This window comes from Lagopus muta, chromosome 1, assembly GCF_023343835.1.
Source record: "Lagopus muta isolate bLagMut1 chromosome 1, bLagMut1 primary, whole genome shotgun sequence".
In the NCBI taxonomy this organism is placed as follows: Eukaryota; Metazoa; Chordata; class Aves; order Galliformes; family Phasianidae; genus Lagopus; species Lagopus muta.
In genome coordinates this window covers 117,100,157-117,118,213 of record NC_064433.1, presented here as the reverse complement: position 1 = coordinate 117,118,213, position 18,057 = coordinate 117,100,157, and the positions used below count along the sequence as shown (strand labels likewise).

The window sequence follows — 18,057 nt, the reverse complement described above, 5'->3', positions numbered from 1 at the left end:
CAAATGGACCTGAGGCAAGTGTTAGAAGCTGCTTCCAAAGTATGAAGCTCAGCAGCCAGATTTACTCACAAAACTGAGTTCTTTTAGAACATCTTTGTTAAATATGCTTGCTATTACACTGAAAAAAATACCAATGGTAACATATAAATAAAGAATTGCATCATAAGTCTGAGATCTCGATATCTTAATCATGAGGTTTTTTTATGGAGTGGAGTAGGGTTGTTGGGTTGATTTTTTTCTGTATTTGCCATTGATTCATAAAACTATTTTTGAGGCTTGGTGTTCTTACAGTATTTTATTCTTGTGCCTTGTGAGTTTGAAATCTAACTCCAATGAACTGGGTTAACACAATGTCAGCATATTTCCAAGCTACTTAGAGCAAGATTCAAAAATGTTCAGGTTGGAAAATGTGGGTTTGTTTGTTTGTTTATTTGTTTTTCCTCTGAAATTTCTAAAATCACGACTCTTCTGACTTGAAAATGAAAGAAACCAGGGACTTTCTGCTCTTACACAACAGTAAGATAGTATTACTTCCTCATTGTGAAATAAAAAATAGTTGGGACAATTCATGTACTGTTTTTGACAGACACTATTCCCCATTTCTGATCCCAGAGAGATTATTTCTAGGAGTTGAAAATACATCTGTTCATGAAATCCATTGTAGTTAGGCTGGACCTGTTTTTGGTAGCTCATTTTGGTTGTCTCTGTACCAGATTTTCAGGGTTTTCAGATCCATAGCTCCTCCCGAACAAATCTTATCTCCTACTGGCCACTGACTGAAAGGCTGAGAGTCCAGGAACTGTTCAGCGTGGAGAAGGCTGAGAGGGGCCTTTACTCATGTGAGAGTCAAGTTGATGGGGCAATCTCTTTTTGGTGGTGAGCAGCAATAGAACAAGGGGCAATGGGCAGAAACTGGAATGCAAAAAGTTCTGTACAAACACAAGGAAAATCTTGTTCATTGTGAGGGTGACAGAGCCCTGGGACAGGCTGCTCAGGGAGCCTGTGGAGCTTCCTGCTCTGGAGACATTCAAGACCCATTTGGACACTTTCCTGCACAACCTGCTATAGGGAACCTGCCTCAGCAGGGTGTGGGACTCGATGACCTCTAGAGGTCCCTTCTAGCCCATACAGTTCTGTGATTCTGTGATTTTGTGACTGCCACTTCCTGTTTTGGATATGCTTCTGCTTTTTGGACGTCTACATGTTTGATCTAATAGAGGGCAAATGGAATTTAGGGTGAATTTAAGATGCTAGAGTCTCCCAGGAGTCTAAGCATGTGCCAGATGATTTTCTTGACCGAGCCTGGCCACCAGAATACACTTTTCCATACAGTTCTTTTGCATTATCATGTTCCATGTTGGTCCCCATGTCTAAATGAAGACAAACTTCTTAAGTCATTGTGTGCATTGAAAAACAGAGTGTGAGTGTTATGAAAATGTTCTGAGATCTGTGTTTTAAGAACTGTTATTCTGCATGACTTAATGTCTTCACATACCCCAAATTACTCCTGAAACCAGTTAAACCAGATAAAGCTAAATGTGGAGAGGAGAGGAGAGGAGAGGAGAGGAGAGGAGAGGAGAGGAGAGGAGAGGAGAGGAGAGGAGAGGAGAGGAGAGGAGAGGAGAGGAGAGGAGAGGAGAGGAGAGGAGAGGAGAGGAGAGGAGAGGAGAGGAGAAGCTCATTTACAGTATGCAGGAGTGGATGTGATAGTTGCAAGGTTTATAGAAAAAGGTGAAAATAAAACCACTTATATTCCAAGTCATTCTCTACTTCTCATCCAAGTGGCCTATCTGGTTGGCCTACAGCCATGCATGTCATTTAGGCTAGGATCCAGTGGACATTTACATTATCTGTAGGTCACACATCATACTCCAAAGCCTTGAAGAGCTCTATTAAGACAGAATTTCTCCAACAAATGTCAGGCTTATGGCCCTGATATGGTCAGGGAACAACAGCTTGGCTGGGCACTGTGCGAGCCCTCATCACAGGCATGGTGACAGCTTTGGCCAGGAGCGTACCTCAGTATCGGGCATTTTTGTTCTCCAAGGGATCTGGTTCTGTCACAAACAAGTGACAAACAAGTGACAAAGCCCCCTGCACACCGGACCCCCCCACCGCCGAGAGAAGGGAGGAGCCTGTCCTGCTGCGCCGCCCGCCTCCGCCAGGGGGCGCCGTGGGGGCGAGTCACGAGACATCCGCAGCAACTGTTGCTGGCAGGGCGAGGCAAGATTCCGGGGAGGGGCGCTGCCATTGGCTGGGGGCGAGCTCTGCGGGCGCTCCCATTGGCTCTCATTCGGGGAGAGGCGGAGCGCGGTCGTCTATAAATTGAGGCGGTGGAGGTAGCGCAGGCACACTTGGAGTTCGAGCCGTCGCCGTATCCGGGGGAAAGTGGTCTGCTTGTCGAGCGCCGCCGGGACATGCTCGCAGCCTGACTGACCGCAGGTGGCCGCCGCGCCCGGGACACGAATGAAGAAGCAGCTGCTCCTCCTGTTCACGCACCGGGGACTCGTCAGCCGAGGGGGCCGCAGGGGGAAACGCCGTCGAAAATGGCTTCGTTCAGTATCCGCGCCGCGCGTCCCGAGGACTGTTCCGACCTGCTGCGACTGATCAAGGTGCGGGCGGGCGGGAGGGTGGGGGGTGGGGGGTGGGGAGGCGGCCGGTTCCGGGGCAGGCCACGGCTGAGCGCAAACAGGGCGTTGCGCAAGGCTGCGGGGGGGGAGGGGGAGAGCGGCCCCAGGGAGGCGGCTGATTTGTTGTGCTCTTCCAGGAACTAGCCAAGTACGAGGACATGGAGGATCAAGTGGTGCTAACCGAGAAAGGTAGGCAGGCGGCGGCCGCCCGCCCCGCTGCGGCTCGGTGCCAGCGCCCGCGGCTGAGCTGTCCGTTTGTTTTGCTTTCGTAGAGCTCCTTGAGGATGGTTTTGGCGAGCACCCTTTCTACCACTGTCTCGTTGCGGAAGTGCCAAAAGAACAGTGGTCGTCTGAAGGTGAGGTTTTGTTTTTACGCTCGTTTTTATGCAAGTGATGCCTTGTGCTTACTGTGACCTATCTGACGTTAGGTTCCAGCGAGGAGCTGGGGTAGGAGGAACAGGCTAAGCTTAAATGCCGTAACATAGAGTGATGCTGTTCTGAAGTAGTTGCTAACCTTGGAGATGTTGGATGATCAGGTGTAACATTGTACTTAATGCCAAGTAATTAAATGGCTTTTCTTGTTTGACCCTAACTTAACCTTATGTAATCCTGTTGAATCACATGTTTTCTTTAATTTGTCCCCAATCTTCAGGTTACAGTCTCTAGCTTCGCCATGTACATGGCCCTTCTGTGTACATGGATGGGCGGGGAGGTAACTAAAAGATCCGTTACACAATAAAGTAGATGATCATAATATGAGGTAAGGTCTACAGGGACAAGTGCTATTCCCAAACCTTTACCAAAGACACAGTAGATCAGAAGTTTATGCACGCTTCCTTTAGAGTATGTGCAGAGTATTATGGTAGATGTTACCATTTTTAAGGCTTAGATTTGAGTATGCTACTGCTGGAAGAGTTGGTTTCTCTTTCCTGTTGAGCAGTGCGGTTGTACTTGAAGATGCAGCTTTATTTAGCTTGACTTGCTGGTGCTGAAGACAAAATAGTGCAATACCATCAGTGTGCACATAAGTTAAGGTATCAGAAATGCTGCTGAAACAGTTGTCTGTGAGAACACTTTCTCTCACAGTACTTACTGATAGGTACATTGGAAGATGAACTGTTCTGTAAAGTTTCATAGATGGTTGGGGTTGCCAAGAAGGCAGAGTTGGGGCGGTTACATAGGTTTTGAACTGCTCTGTAATGCTTTGTATTTCAGAAAGGAAATACTGATAAATCAGTAGGGTATGTATTTGTAGGAAAAAAAAAAAAGCCTTTGTTCACTGCTTACTATAACATTGCTCTTGAGCATTTCAGGGTGTGAAGAGGGCAGTCTTCTGTTAGGCTGATGCAAGTTTATACTTATGTTTTCAGTTGTGCTTAATTCTTATTCTAACCTTATAGCAAATGGCTGCATGTCACAATCTGTATATTTAAACATGCATGTAAGACTTAACTTGTAGTAGTAGTTTCAGACCAGCTAAAGCTGCATGCTTTGTTTCAGGGCACAGCATTGTGGGCTTTGCTATGTATTACTTCACTTATGATCCATGGATTGGAAAGCTGTTGTATCTTGAAGATTTCTATGTAATGGCTGAGTACAGAGGTAAGTACTACGGGCTTAGATGACTTGCTTCTTATAGGGCTATTTTAAAATTCAAACTTTCTTACTGTTTTTTCTCAACTGTATTTTTTGTTGCTTTTTTTTTTTTTTTCCTTAGGACTTGGCATTGGATCAGAAATTCTGAAGAATTTGAGTCAGGTATGCCTGAGTGATAAGTCTAAACAAAGAGCACTGAGGACATGTGACAGCAGTCTTGCTGGTCTTGCTTTTCTGTTAGCTGCAATCAAGTTTCTCCTTGAGCAGTACACAGGATTAGCATATCTGAGTTACTAAGAGAGATGATAGAGCACCAGACAGCCTTAAATACTGTCTAAAGGCAGATAAACAGTGACAAGTGCTGAACTGAGATATAAAATGAACTTCATGACTTGTAGTGATATGCAGCTGGCTGCTGCTCAGTGTAAGGCCAGTAAGACCCACTGGCCTGTGGCTGCTACTTGAAATGTTGTTGCACTTCTGCAGGTTGCTGTCAAGTGCCGCTGCAGCAGTATGCACTTCCTAGTTGCAGAGTGGAATGAGCCCTCCATCAGGTTCTACAAGAGAAGGGGTGCCTCTGATCTGTCCACTGAAGAGGGCTGGAGGCTCTTCAAAATCGACAAAGAGTATCTCTTGAAGATGGCAACAGAAGAGTAGTGAGAGAAGATTCCAGCAACTAAACTCTTCCAATGAATATACGTGCTCTCTGAATAAACTCCTTGCTTTCTGTGTTTGTAGTGGAATAAAATAGTGTGGATGCTAATACTATGCAACTGTGGTCATAGAGTAATTGGTACTGTGAGCTGGAGTGGAGGCAGCTCAAGTTGAATATGTGCTTGTATCCATCCTTTACCAGTGTGGGCTTGTAATCTTTGTATATGGAAACTTCATTCTTGTAAGTGTCATTCAAATGTGTACAATGTACACACTGGTAGGGTTTGTTTTATTTCCTTTTATAAAAATAAATAATTTTCACTCTATGACAGTGGTCTGATTTAATTCTCATGTGTAGCCCCCATTTTGGATAACAGTACTTGTGTCACCCATAGTTTCACAGGTGAAGCACTGCTTACTGCTGTTCCTAGAAGGGAGAGAAGACACTCCTGTTTTGTTTGGAGGACCTAGGGCTGAGGTACTGCAATGGCTGGACATCTCCATGTTTTCCACTGTGAGGAACATCCTAATCAGTGTTGGGTGTGCTTGAAGCTTGAATATACTTCCTAGGGAATGCATAAAGCTGTACTGCTCATCAACTCCTTAATCTTTTAAGTTTGAAAGTAAATGTATCAACTTCACTTTGTAATACAGTATCTGCCTCCCAAAAGGCCAGTGGAAATGGCTGCATGAGATTTTTATGTTTCTATCCTCTTGCTCCATAGGATGCCCACAATGATCAGTGCTGCTTTCATGTCTAAGGAAGAAGATTTAACCTATCTTGTAAAGTAAAGTGCAATGAATTAAAGGAAATGAAGTTCTACACTGACTTTGTTTATTGTATAAATTGCATTATCTGGAAGATGTCTCCTCATTGTAGAGCATTGGGCAGTAAGAGCATCTGGTAACCCTAACCTAAATTTGACAGTCAGGCACATGTCAGCCCAGAGGGTGATTCCTAGTAGAGCAGTTTAAGAATGCTTTTGTTTTCAAATTAACAGCTCATTAGATATCTAGGACAGAACTGCTTCAGTGTCAAGCCCCACTCCTGTAGCACAATCAAGCTATCAAAGCAGCATGACTGAATGCAACAAGCTTACTAATTAGGCACTGTAATTAGGAAAGCAAATACCCTAGACACATTTTCAAGCAATTTAAAAGTGTTTCTCATATCGTGCTCATCTTCTTCTGCCCTTACAGTCTGGCATTGTTTTTTTCTAAATGAATTCCATTGAAGCAGACTCTAAAGGCATCACAAAAAAAACACAGCAGGTGGTGGTGATGGAGAAGACAGCCAGCTGCAGTTGTGCTAAACTTTCACACGCAGAGGTAAAGGCAACCTTTCTGATGTGGTTTGTGGTACGGGTTCTAAAACCAGCCCCTAAGAGAGGGATGGCATAGCTCAAGAAAACAGCAGTGCTAAGGTTTGTTTGACGGCAAACCAGTTATTTTCAGTGCAGGAAGCAGAAAACCAGCCCTGTACATGCGTGTGGGCTGAAGGTATCTCAGCCTCCTGCCTTATCTTACTTGCATGGTATGGTTTTCCTGCCTCTGAGGAAGTTAGAAAAGGGGTGTACTGACAGATGGTAATGCTTGCAGGAAGGTGAAACCCTTGCCCTCCCAGAAACATTGGGAAAAAAGCTTTGTGCAAAGCAAGCCAGAGAGACATTTACAACTAAAACCTTCCCATCGGGTGGGGGTGGAAAGGTGGCCTCAGGATGAGGGAAAGGACAAAGGGACAGCTCCCCACCCCTCCTTCTGGATGCTTTCCTGTTCACAGGCTCCCTCACAACTGTAGCCGTAGTGACAGCCTCGAGGGAGGATTTTTTTTGCCCATTTCACTTAAAACATAAAACGTGCAAGAAAAACAGCCCAGCCCCCTCCCCTCTTCTTCTTGCTGTGGCTGTGGACCTCTCCCAGAGCAACCAGCAGTGTCTGCATGACCCCACGTGCTGCCCTGGACACTGCAGCCTGGCACATTGCCTGCTGACCGAGGCTGTGCTGGGAAAACCCCGGTGACGTGCGCAGCCAAGTGCAGAAAGCCATAGCAAAACATAATGCAAATGGGCTGGATGTAGCATAATACTGGTTCTCGTCTCCCTCTGTTGATGAGAAAGGAAGGAAATGCACAAGACCCGAACACCCTAAAGGAGGAAATCTTACAGAGTGTCTGAAGGAGCCTGAAATGTTGCAATACCAAGCACCTGACTTCAGCTGAATGAAACCAGCTTCCCCTGTGCCCCCATGCCCTGTACCACTGCAGTCCCCAGCCCATGGGGCACTCTGCAGCCTCCCCAGTGGTGCAGAAACCTTCTGCCAGCACTTTGGTGCTCCAACAGACCTTGGGAACTCTATTTCAGAGAAGAGGATGTAATTTCAATAAAAGCATCAGGTGCCCTAAAACAAAACAAAACACAGCTAGCAGGTTGGCAGCTGGTGTTTAATCTCTGCAATCTCAGAGCAGGCTGCAACTCTGCCACCCAGGCACAGCTCCCTCCCCAGGCCCTCCCTACCCCCAAGGCCCAGCTGATCCAAGCTCTTTGCTGGCAAACACAGCAGCCCTATCTGGTAGCTGAACTGAGCGCAGGTACACCTCTCCTCCAAAAACAGGGTGGGGAGATAACATTCATCTTCACGCCAGTCTCAGTTTCATTTTAAAGATTTAAGATAAAAAAGCCCCAGGGGGTGGTTAACTCATGAGAATGTAAAGCAAATACTGGCTGCAGAACTGCCTCTAAGTTACACAGATTGTTTATTTGCACTTGGACGTCTACTGTGAGCTGGCTGTGTTTGTTCAAAAGGAAACTACATCTCCATTTCCCAAGGCTCTCTTCCTTCTCCCAGGCAGAGGAGGCAAGGTCTGCTGCTCGTTCCTTGGCACAAGGCAGTGGTCATAGAATCACAGAAGGAACCCTTAAAGGAACCCTTAATAGTCCAACTTCCCTGCAGTGAACAAGGACATCCACAGCTCCATCAGGGTGCTCAGAGCCCTGTCCAGCCTCACCAAGTGTCTCCAGGGACAGGGCACCCCACCACCTCTGTGGGCAACCTGTGCCAGTGCCTCACCACTCTTACTGTAAAGCACTTCTTCCTTATATGCAATTTAAATTTCCCCTCTTTTAGTTCGAAACCATTTCTCCTTGTCCTATCACAACAGACCCTGCTTATGACTGCTTCATTCTTACCACTCCCCTTTAGATACAGAAAAGCCACTATCAGGTCATCTCACAGCCTTCTCCAGCTCTCTGCCTGTTCTTGTAGGAGAGCTGTTCCATCCCTTGGATCATTTCTCCTCTGGACACACTCCAACAGGTCTATGTCTCTCCTGTACTGGCAACCCCACACCTGGACACAGTACTGCAGGTGAGGCCTCACCAGTGCCGAGCAGGGGGACAGGATGTCCCCAACCCACTGTGGGCAGAAGCAGGTGCCAGCAGCGTTCCCAAGGTACTGAGGTGTTTTCAAAACCAGCCAGTTCACATGAAAGTGAGTGAGACCAAGGTTAGAGAGTCCAGAGAAGAAAACCTTACCATAAGCAAATATGCAGGATTTATAGGCATCAGGTGATGACCTTCTCAGCACAGGGAAGCAGTAAAAAAACTTCAGTTAAAGTGCAGGGGGAGGATTTTCAAGGCTGGTTGCTGTCACTTGGCATCCCACTACCACTACAGAGGCACCTTTGAACCGCTGTCCTCTAGCTTTGCTTATGATGGACTCCACCCTGGGTCTTTGTGATCTCCATGAACCTTTGCATTAGCCCTGTTCCAAACGACTGGCACAGCAACAACAACAACCGGACAGGAAGAAACAGAAAACCTTCTCAGTTTTGGTTTATAGACTCAATCTTGGCGCAATCAGTTTGGGCAGCTGAATTCCACTTTTTTCCCCAGACCAAATTTCCTAACACGGGCCAACACAGATTTGCAAGAATATTAACCACCACACAGCCAGAATACATTTTGCTGCACTTACGGAAAAAACACCCCTTGTCCCTTAAAAAACAACACCACTACAAGAAGATTTACCCCAAATGAGAAGCTCCTCCTTGTCTGGGATTCTAGAGGAGCAGCAGAAGATGCTGCAGGAGCCTCCCTGCACTCAAGATGCCCTCAGCAAAGGAAAGCCCAAACAAACTGGCAGTTTCCATGTGCATCAACCCAAAATATTTGGTAGGGTTGCTGTGTTGGTGTTTTTTTTTGTTTTGTTTTGTTTTTTAATTACTGCTACTTTTTATTGCTTACTAGATTGATCTTAATCAGCACAAGCCAAACTGCAAAGAAACAGAGGAAATGGCCCATACAGACACCCACCCAATGTGGGAACAGCCAAGGGGTGTCAGGGTGAGCCCACTGGTATCTCCCCTGGGGGTCCCTGAGATGTGAGGTCTGCCAATGCAGTAGGAAGGAAGGGCAGGAAGAGTGTCTGCAGCAGTGCAGGGCATCACGTGCAGGGCTGGCTGTGAAAATGGCCCAGAAACAGAAGGCTCCTACTTTGCAAAATGAGACATCTCATAGATAAATTCTTGGAATATATCAAGTACCCCCTGCATTACTGTTACCTTCCATTGATCTCTTCAGTCACACATTGATGGATTTGCAAGCAGGGGTTACTTGTGTCTGAGCAGCACCAGGCAGGCCTGGCAGAGAGGCAGAAACAAGTGTTAGAAGTAAGACTGTATTAATTCACTTTTAGACAAAAGTGGCTGAAGGTTCCAGGGGTAATGGGAGCACACACTGCTCCTCAGCCTTGCAGGGAAACACACCCATCTTAGGTAACGACATATCTCCAAGAGCTGACAGGCCAAGGGAATGAAGTCCACTGCATGACACAGTGCAGCCAGTTCAAATGAAAGCGAATGAGACCAAGGTTAGACAGTCCCAGAGAAGAAAACCTTACCATAAGCAAATATGCAGGATTTATAGGCATCAGGTGATGACCTTCTCAGCACAGGGAAGCAGTAAAATGATTCTGCATTTCCATGCCAAGCTTGCCATCATCAAACTGTGAAATCTGACCAGAAGACCTGCAGGAAGCTATGCCCAAGGAAAGCCCTTTATGCGCAAGGAAGCTGTGCAACAACCACATTCCCAGAACTGCTTTCCTTGCCATTTGGACTTGGCTGTTGCTTCAGGTTGTGCAAAGCCAAAGAACTTTTCACCCTGTAGTTGGACGCCCTCATGATCCCTGCTGCATGCCCCAGCAGGACCATCTTCAACTCCACACACCTTGGCCATGTTCCCCTGTACAGAGCAGGCAACCAGAGGCACAGAGCCTTTACCACAACCTGTTGCAACTGAGTGCTGCACATAGCGCACTCTTCCCTGCAGATGCATGCTGTGCTCAGGGGGGCTGAATCACAGAAAGACAGGATTGATGAGGCTGTTGGGTCCTCCAGGTCCATCAGGTCTCGTCCAACACCCAGAGGATGCCCATGCCCACAGCCAGACAGCTTTTGGAGATCTCCAAGCAGGAGACCCCACAGCCTCTGGGTGGCTCCAGCTGGTGCTTTGTCACCTGCACAGCACAGAAGTGCTGCCTGGTGCTCAGAGGGAATCTCCTGTGCCACAGTTTGTGCCTATTGCCTCTGGCACTGGGCACCACAGAAAAGAGAATAAAGTCCTGCACTGCAGAAACACCTTCCTCCAGCTGCTCCACAGTGAGGCATGACGGGTCAGCACCTGCAGTTCCTGCAGTGCCAGGTGCCTTTAAAGAAGCCATAAGAATACCGGTCAGGAATCTGAAACTCAACGGTTTCTTTTCAAGCAGAGGCTCCACTGCATGAGGTTTATCTGCTCTTTCCTGCCCAGCACGACCCATCGCCAAGCTGGCTCACCTTGAAGTAAACAACATCCTGACAGCCCGGCACTCAGCAGGAAATCCTTGCCTTTGCTACATCTGCTACGAAGTTATGAGATGCAGCTGTGACCTTCAAGTGTGCACCATAAGAAACATCTGGTGCTCTTTTCAGCAAAGCATTCCACAACATTTACAAAACCAGAACAAGCACCAAGTTGGAATTATCATACAATAAATTACTTCAGGGTGTTGAGTTTTGCTTTCAGGAAACTAACCAATGGCTGAAGCTTGTTAAACAATTAGGGCAGCATAACTAACAGGAGAGGACCAGTTAGTTTCTTCTTTGCCATAAGCACCGTTTTTCTAGTCTGTTTTTTGTTGTTGTTGTTTGTTTGTTTCTGTTCTTAACTTTTCCTTAGAACAACAGATTTGATGATTAAACCTATAGGTAAATCTCTATTCCAAGAGAGGTGAGCCACTCTTCTGTCCACCTTACCACATACGAGTCAGCTGTCCTCCAGGAACGTCTATAACATCTCATGTTAGTTTCCCTTTCCTGAAGTTAAAAACATTTGAATGTCAAAATGCTTACAGAATATGTTATCTGGAACAATCAAAACTGGGCACAAGTTATGCATTTGAGCATTGCCTTTCCACAGTTCAAACTTGATTTGATTCTCACATTTAATACCAATGTAGATTGGAAAAATTGATTCTTCCAGTAAAGAACTTCCCCCCTAAGGAAGGGGAAAGCTCTGTTAATGCACAAGTGGGCAGGCCTCCTCCAAACAAGCCATGCCCCAGCACATAGCAAGCTACAGGGGCATGTGAGGACAAAGCAGTGACAGCAAGGCATGGGGGCTGCTGAAGCCTGGAGAAGCCTCAGCCTCAGACTCCCTGCAGAAGCCACACAGCCCTCACCTGGCTATAAGTCACTCATGAAAATGCCCCCAAGGCTTTAGCTTTGGGAGGAAAATGACCTTGCCCCTGCTACAGAGCTGAAGTCTCCTCCTTGGAGATCTCCAAAAGCTGCCTGAAAGTGGCCCCAGCTCCCTGCTCTGGATGCCCCTGCTTGGGCAGGGGTTGGAACCCGTGACCTCAGAGGTTCCCACCAACCTCAGCCATCCTGTGACACTGTGACTAAGGGAGGAGGAGAGATGGAGCCAGCAACCCACCCTTACTGCTGGGGGAAAGACCTTAAATGACAGTAGGGACAAACACGCACACACAAAAGGAAGCCAGCAGTTTCTCTGCATGCTTTCACTGCCTCTCATCCTTGGCAGAGGAGAGGCTGCTGCGCAGCAGGGGACAGCCTCAGGCAGCTGCCTTGGCACAGGGCAATGCAGCCAGAGCTCTGGGGAGCCCAGCCATACAGCTGGAGGTACGGAGCTGGCACAGAGCCCAGCCCCATGATAGGTCAGCGATGCCACAGGGCCGCCACAGTGACAATTTAACACAGCTGAAAAGCTCCACGTTCCAAATAAATGAACATAAAAGAGTGAACTTACTGTTCTCTGGCTCTGAAGGTAATAATTGCCTGCATTTTAAGGAAATGTAGTTATGCGATCGCTGATAAAAGCCATAGCAGTAACTGCACATGAGGAGCCTGAAGGACCTGTGGTAGAGGAACCTAGAAAGCAGGGGAGACCAAGATGTGACAGCTCTCCCAGTTACTCTGGAAAGGGCCAGAGGTCAGAGCAGCACTGGGAAAGCAGCCAGAAAGGGGCCATGGGCCAGAATGAGGTTGTCGCCAAAAACCAGGAGCCCAGCCTGGATATGTCACTGGCTGTCCCACAAGGGAGCCCCAGGGGAAGAGTTGGGCATGCTCAGGGTAGGCTTCTAAGCTGGGCCCTGGGCAGGGCCATGCCGTGGGCTCACAAGGAAAACCAAGGTGGTGTTGCAGGCCTGCTGGCCCACAGCCTGCTGAGACAACTCTGTGCTCTAAGCATGGCCTGCTCCACACCGAGGAGCTGCAACCTACTGCAGGCACCAGAGACCAACAGATATGGGGGCTTTGTTCCTCCCACAGGTCTGCAGGGCTTCTGGGGAAGCAGGGGCTGGCAGAGGACGCTCCTGCATTAGCCATCCTCTAGCACACCTCAGAACATAAGGACAGGTCCTGCAGGGGCTAATGCCACTCTAAAAATGTGTCATGCATGATACATGACAGCAAACATACTGCTCCTGGACTGCTCCCTGCCTTCAGCAGCCACCATTTGTCCAGGCAGTTGGAAACTACTCTTTTAAGATAGATCAAAAAACCCTACGGGAACAGTTCCAAGGGTAGGCGCACAGCTGATGTCAGCAGGCTGTGTTCAACAACAAAACCCCGTTTTTTGTAGGAAGCCAAAGCATGGCACAGCGCTTTGAACGGAGGTTACCTTTATGATTCATGGCATGAATGAGCACTCGCTCGAGCGCCCTACGAGTCAGGAAATGGCTCCCTCAGGAAGTGAGTCTGAGGCCGGCTGTATTTACAGAGACGTTTGTGGACTTAATCTAGGGCAGATGGTGGGGGAAGGGAAGAATCCGTTTCACTATGGATGGATGCACAGCTCCGTGCATTTCTATACACAAATACTAACAAAAGAAGAAAGGATCCAGAAACACAAAGCCGTAGAATCATTAAGGTTGGAAAAGACCACTAAGATCATCTAGTCCAGCCACCAGCCCAAACCCACCATGCCCACTAACCGTGCCTCTCAGTGCCACATCTCTACAGTTCTCAAACACCAACAGGGACAGTGACTCCATCTCCCTGGGCAGCCTCTATAGCTTTCTGCTTACAAGCTTTACTTGGTGCATGCATGCAGCCACTTAGTCTTGCCCAGCTTAATGCTTAATCCTTCTCCCTACCCCCAGGAAGATGAAAGTGCTCACCTGCACCCTCCAGGAAGCCATCATAAGGCAGTAACTCTGTGCATCTCTGTTCCAGGCCTGCTTTGCCCCCTGGCAGGCTCCATCTGGGTCCAGGTGGGGATTGAGGTCAGCTCCATGCTGCAGGTGACTCCTCCATAGCATGGGTGCTGTGCCCTGGAGCTGAGTGCATCACGTTGACTACACAGACATTGGGTTTATTACTACAATGGGACAGAGACCATAGGATTTCAAAGAATTCCAGTATGGGAAGTGGTGTGGTTGTGTAGCCATCATGCAGTAACACTGAAAAAAGATTTCTCGTTCTTCCTTCTAAGTTAATTCACTTACCTGGTCACTCATTTCTGTATTAAAAGGCATCCTGAGCAAGTCCTGGTCCAACACCTGGACCAGCTCCCCAGTGTTAAGCTGTGAGCTGCCTTCCCTGGGCAGAAGGACTGAAGAAGGGCAGTAGCTAAAGGACCACAGCAAGAGTCTTCTGGAGCAACTGCCCTCTGCCACACAGTGCACCATAGCAAACGACCCACCTTGCCCACTTTGCTACTTTCTGTGTCTCTGTTACTAACCTCAGCATTCAGACTACAAGTAAAGCACATCCTTTAGCATTAGTCCCTATCACATTAAACTCCTGAGGTTTATGCAGTTCCTATATTCATAGTATAAACAAGTATAAACATAGTTTCCAGACCTTCACTGTCTTTACAGTGGGCAGAGACCTGAATGTTGGGATACTGTTTGTGTGTAGCTCAGTCTGCTGCATGGCTGCTCCTGGGAAGATACTAACAAGTTGCCCAGGGACAGCCTCCCTCTTTATAGACCCAAAAAAATGAAACACCAACCAAAATTTTGTCAGCCTGTGCCCCCAAGACACCTCACCATCTATCAAGATCATCCCTCGGTATCTGGGTCTCACGATGGGGCATCACACCCAGCTCACCTGCTGCAGCTGGAGACGCTTCAGACACCCACCTTGCTTTGGGTGTTGGCAGAAAAAAGGTCTGCAGAAATCACAAGAGCCTGGCAGCTTGGCCTAGAGCAGGCACTATAAAGAAAATCCATTTTTAGGGGAAGAAGACTGATAACCACCTGTGAGACCTCCTGACCCCACCTTTGATTTCTCCAGCTTTCAAGCCCAATGCAACAGCTACCAGTAACACCGGGTGAAAATGTGGTAGTAAAAGCAGCATTCTGGTGGAATCCATAACATCAAGATAGCAAGATGAAAGTCCAGATTAGGCACTGGTCTTTAACAAAATGACCAACAATAAACTTCACTGACATGGAATGGGAGAAAACAATGCAACTGCATCAGTACACCAACATGGCTTTCAGAGAGGCCTTGAGAGAGCAGTCAGCTCCTGACACATCAATACACAGTCAAGAAACACTAGAATCAGCTGATTGCCCAGATGCACAAGGACAGGATGTTGTTACACAAGACTTTTTTTTTCTGCTAAGAGATATCTCCTCTTCTGCTTTGTAGTTATGATATTGCTATCAAAGGTTTTCCTTGTAAACAAGCAGCTTTTGTACCTGTCAAAAACACTGCACAGAGCTGTTGACCCAGGCAGCTGCCAGGCCATCCAGGTGCAAAAGTTGATCCTGCTCTGAGATGCTACATTCAGAAAGATTCAGAAAGGCCCAGTGGGAAAGTACGTAGGCTCCTCTGGCAAGCCTGAAGAACTGAAATGCTCTCTGCTAACAGCAGATTATTATATTAAAACTGGCTTTACAAGGAGCTTGTAGTTTACAGGAAGGTATGAAAATAACAGTAATGAATTAGAAAAGGAAAAAAAAAAGTACTCGTACAATTTTTTGTGCCACGGCTAATAAACAGAGCTGCAGCAAGCCATTTCTCCAGCTCTAAAGTACCACTCCTGCTGTCTCAATCTTGCTTTCTCACACTGAAGAATTACAACTCTCTTCAGTAGTGACAGCTACAAGGAAGGTTTCAAAATACTGATGATAAGTTCATACTGGGGGCCTTCTGCAGTCAGAGCATTAAGCCAACTTCTTTTCTTTCAGTAAACACTTGTGTCAAAATAGTGTGATATTATTCAAGGCTGCAAGGTTTTCCACTTGCATGGGCTAGCAGGATTAGTCAGCTAACAACATATTTCTGGCAAAATGAGAGGCTGCATTATCCACATTTACTCAGAGAAAAAAAGAAACTACATATAGGAATTTCCATCCCAGACCAAGGGCTGAATTGGATAACCAGATCATCTCCACAAGCTGCAGAGCTTAAAGATCATGTTTTTAACAGGCAGCATTGCAACCCGTCCCTAGTAAATTTGCTGACAGTGTGACTGAGGGTGCTAAGATAAGGACAGTTTCCTCATTTACACAGGCTCCAGTTACCAAGTCGAAAGGCTTAGGGTGGAAGGTTGATCAAATTGCTGATGTGAAACTTGGGAGGGGAATGTACTGCTTTCATCTTATGTTGTAATACTCACAAATGAAGTCTGGCAAAAGATAACGCATGCAAAAAAGAGGCTGCAGCATCTGTATATGTATACATATATCAAACAGCAGCCAACTGCGCTCCTGTTCCTCACGAGGAGTGTGCCAAGTGTTGAAAGCCTATGACCTCGTGCACTCTCAAAAGCATGCAACATTACTTTTCTGTACTTGTGAAAAATCATTGCTAGAAGAGGTAAGGAGTCCAGTTAGGGACATCTTGTTCCAATTTTGGAACCATCTCCTCATTTGAGTGTGCAGGTGGCTGAAGGCAGCCTTTTTCTGCCAGATAAAAGCATTTGCAGCCTATTGTTTGGGGACATTTCTAAGAAGCAGTGCAAACAGGCAAAATGAAGATGCACCCAAACGAAAAGCATTTGAGTCACCATGCTTAGTTAACCTGGGATTTTTTTAAACAGCACATATAATTATTCACCAGCCTAAAACATTCATAAAAACATGTGCTGAACATTTTGTGAGATACTATTTCCTGCCTGAGGCAACTACGTGCCTTATGCCCTATATCAAAGAATTTGCCTGTTTTATAACACCCAGACAGACTGGCATTAGCATTGCCAAGGTTCATCTCTTTTTTTCTCTGTGGAAGTCTGTGGAATATAGTCAGCTGGAAAACCACAGCAAGTAATTACAAAGATGTTTAAAAACATTTTAAATCCTTCACATGCCTTCTTCTTCCAGAATACATCTTATAGCACTTGTTTAGTTTCACCCTTTCCTCATATTCACCGATGATTCATTCAGGAACATTTAAGATTCACCCACAGAACTTTAAATATTATGAGCTGCTTGGATTATAAGCACCACAACTGACTGTGTATCAGTATCTCCTCAAGCATCACCAAGGGAGACATTCCTGAAAATGGCAACAAATGATGATTTGATTGTGAAAAATGGTTTTATAGTGAAAAGATTTCAAGATGTTTGAAATCTTCTTGTACTTCCCTTTGCTACGCTTTTTCTCCCCTTCCCTAGCCCAGAATGAGGAAACAGACAAGTTATTCTATAGCTGGTTCTCACCACCACAATATTCTCATTCCCATTGAGCTGTGCATTCAAGCAAAAACGAGAACAAACATTAACAGCTCCATTCCCACCCGTCTACTAGACAGGAATTCACAGATGCTTCATTATATACCTCCCACTGGCACTGGTGAGGCAGAAGATTTGTACAGAAAGGAGAGGGAGACTCGACAAAACACAAGATTCATTGTAGTTGCTGTAATGCATAATTCCATTACCTAATGTCAACCAAAGCATCGTGCTGCTTCTTTTCCTCACTGTTAGATGTACTGGCATTGTCAACAGCACCTTAAGAACCTTTCCCAGATTATACCAAGGTCACATATACAAGCTTAAAGAACAGAGGAAAAGAAATCATAACTATTTTATGTAATAGGAATTTTATTGTATACATAAATAATAACAAGACTGAGGAATTTTGGGACTTGCTACTTGCAGTGCTGATCCTGCAACAGGACAAGTGTGGCAGACTTAACTCCCACTGCAGAACAGAGGACAAGGTCTCAAGATTGACCCAAAATACAGCGTCCTTTCACAAATACCATTGCAGAAGCCCAAGCAGCACATTGGCAGTCTTTCCTGAGGCAGAAGGCAGATTAGTCACATTCAAAATGGATTCCAATGGCTGTCCTCTTCTTCCTAGGAACTTGTTGCTTCTATCTATATTTTTATTCGCCTGAAGTCAAAAGGGCACAACTGATATTGAGACAAGGGTGAAGAAAAGAAAAAGAACAGAATTATGATATCGTAGGCCTTTTAATTGTCAAAATGCATTTATATTTTTTTCTTTGATGTTGAAAGCTGATCAAAATCCATTTGATGAACACTCTCACTATTAACATCTTGTGTAAGGATTTAAGTAATCATATTTCTGACATGACAGCACTAATCCTAGAACGGCTTAGGTTGGAAGGAACTCCAAGGATCATCGAGTTCCTTGGTTCCTATAGCTATGCTGTATGGAAATATAAAAGAGAGAATATTTCACAGTAACAAAGCATCA

The 18,057-nt window shown here is 46.2% G+C and overlaps 2 protein-coding genes across 2 annotated transcripts in view; one reads left to right on the top strand and one right to left on the bottom strand.

Annotated features, from left to right (window-relative positions):
- The first annotated feature begins 2,335 nt into the window (after positions 1 to 2,335).
- SAT1 (spermidine/spermine N1-acetyltransferase 1) lies at positions 2,336 to 5,206 on the top strand. The gene is made up of 6 exons (XM_048930805.1): positions 2,336 to 2,612; positions 2,768 to 2,819; positions 2,903 to 2,986; positions 4,131 to 4,232; positions 4,348 to 4,388; positions 4,713 to 5,206. Exons 1-6 carry the CDS (start codon positions 2,547 to 2,549, stop codon positions 4,881 to 4,883), a joined length of 516 nt encoding a protein of 171 aa, XP_048786762.1. The 5' UTR covers positions 2,336 to 2,546; the 3' UTR covers positions 4,884 to 5,206.
- Positions 5,207 to 17,415: 12,209 nt separating this feature from the next.
- APOO (apolipoprotein O) overlaps positions 17,416 to 18,057 on the bottom strand; it is a 29,870-nt gene continuing 29,228 nt past the window's right edge. The window contains exon 9 of the mRNA XM_048965092.1: positions 17,416 to 17,750. The gene's annotated coding sequence lies outside the window, so the exon portion shown is untranslated. The remainder of the gene's footprint in view (positions 17,751 to 18,057) is intronic.

What these genes read in the sequence shown, in the direction of transcription:
- SAT1 (XM_048930805.1), top strand. Translation starts at nt 2,547, where the DNA reads ATGGCTTCGTTCAGTATCCGCGCCGCGCGTCCCGAGGACTGTTCCGAC. An exon ending in AGTGGTGCTAACCGAGAAAG is followed by an intron (nt 2,820 to 2,902) that starts GTAGGCAGGCGG and finishes TTGCTTTCGTAG; the next exon opens with AGCTCCTTGAGGATGGTTTT. An exon ending in TGTAATGGCTGAGTACAGAG is followed by an intron (nt 4,233 to 4,347) that starts GTAAGTACTACG and finishes TTTTTTCCTTAG; the next exon opens with GACTTGGCATTGGATCAGAA.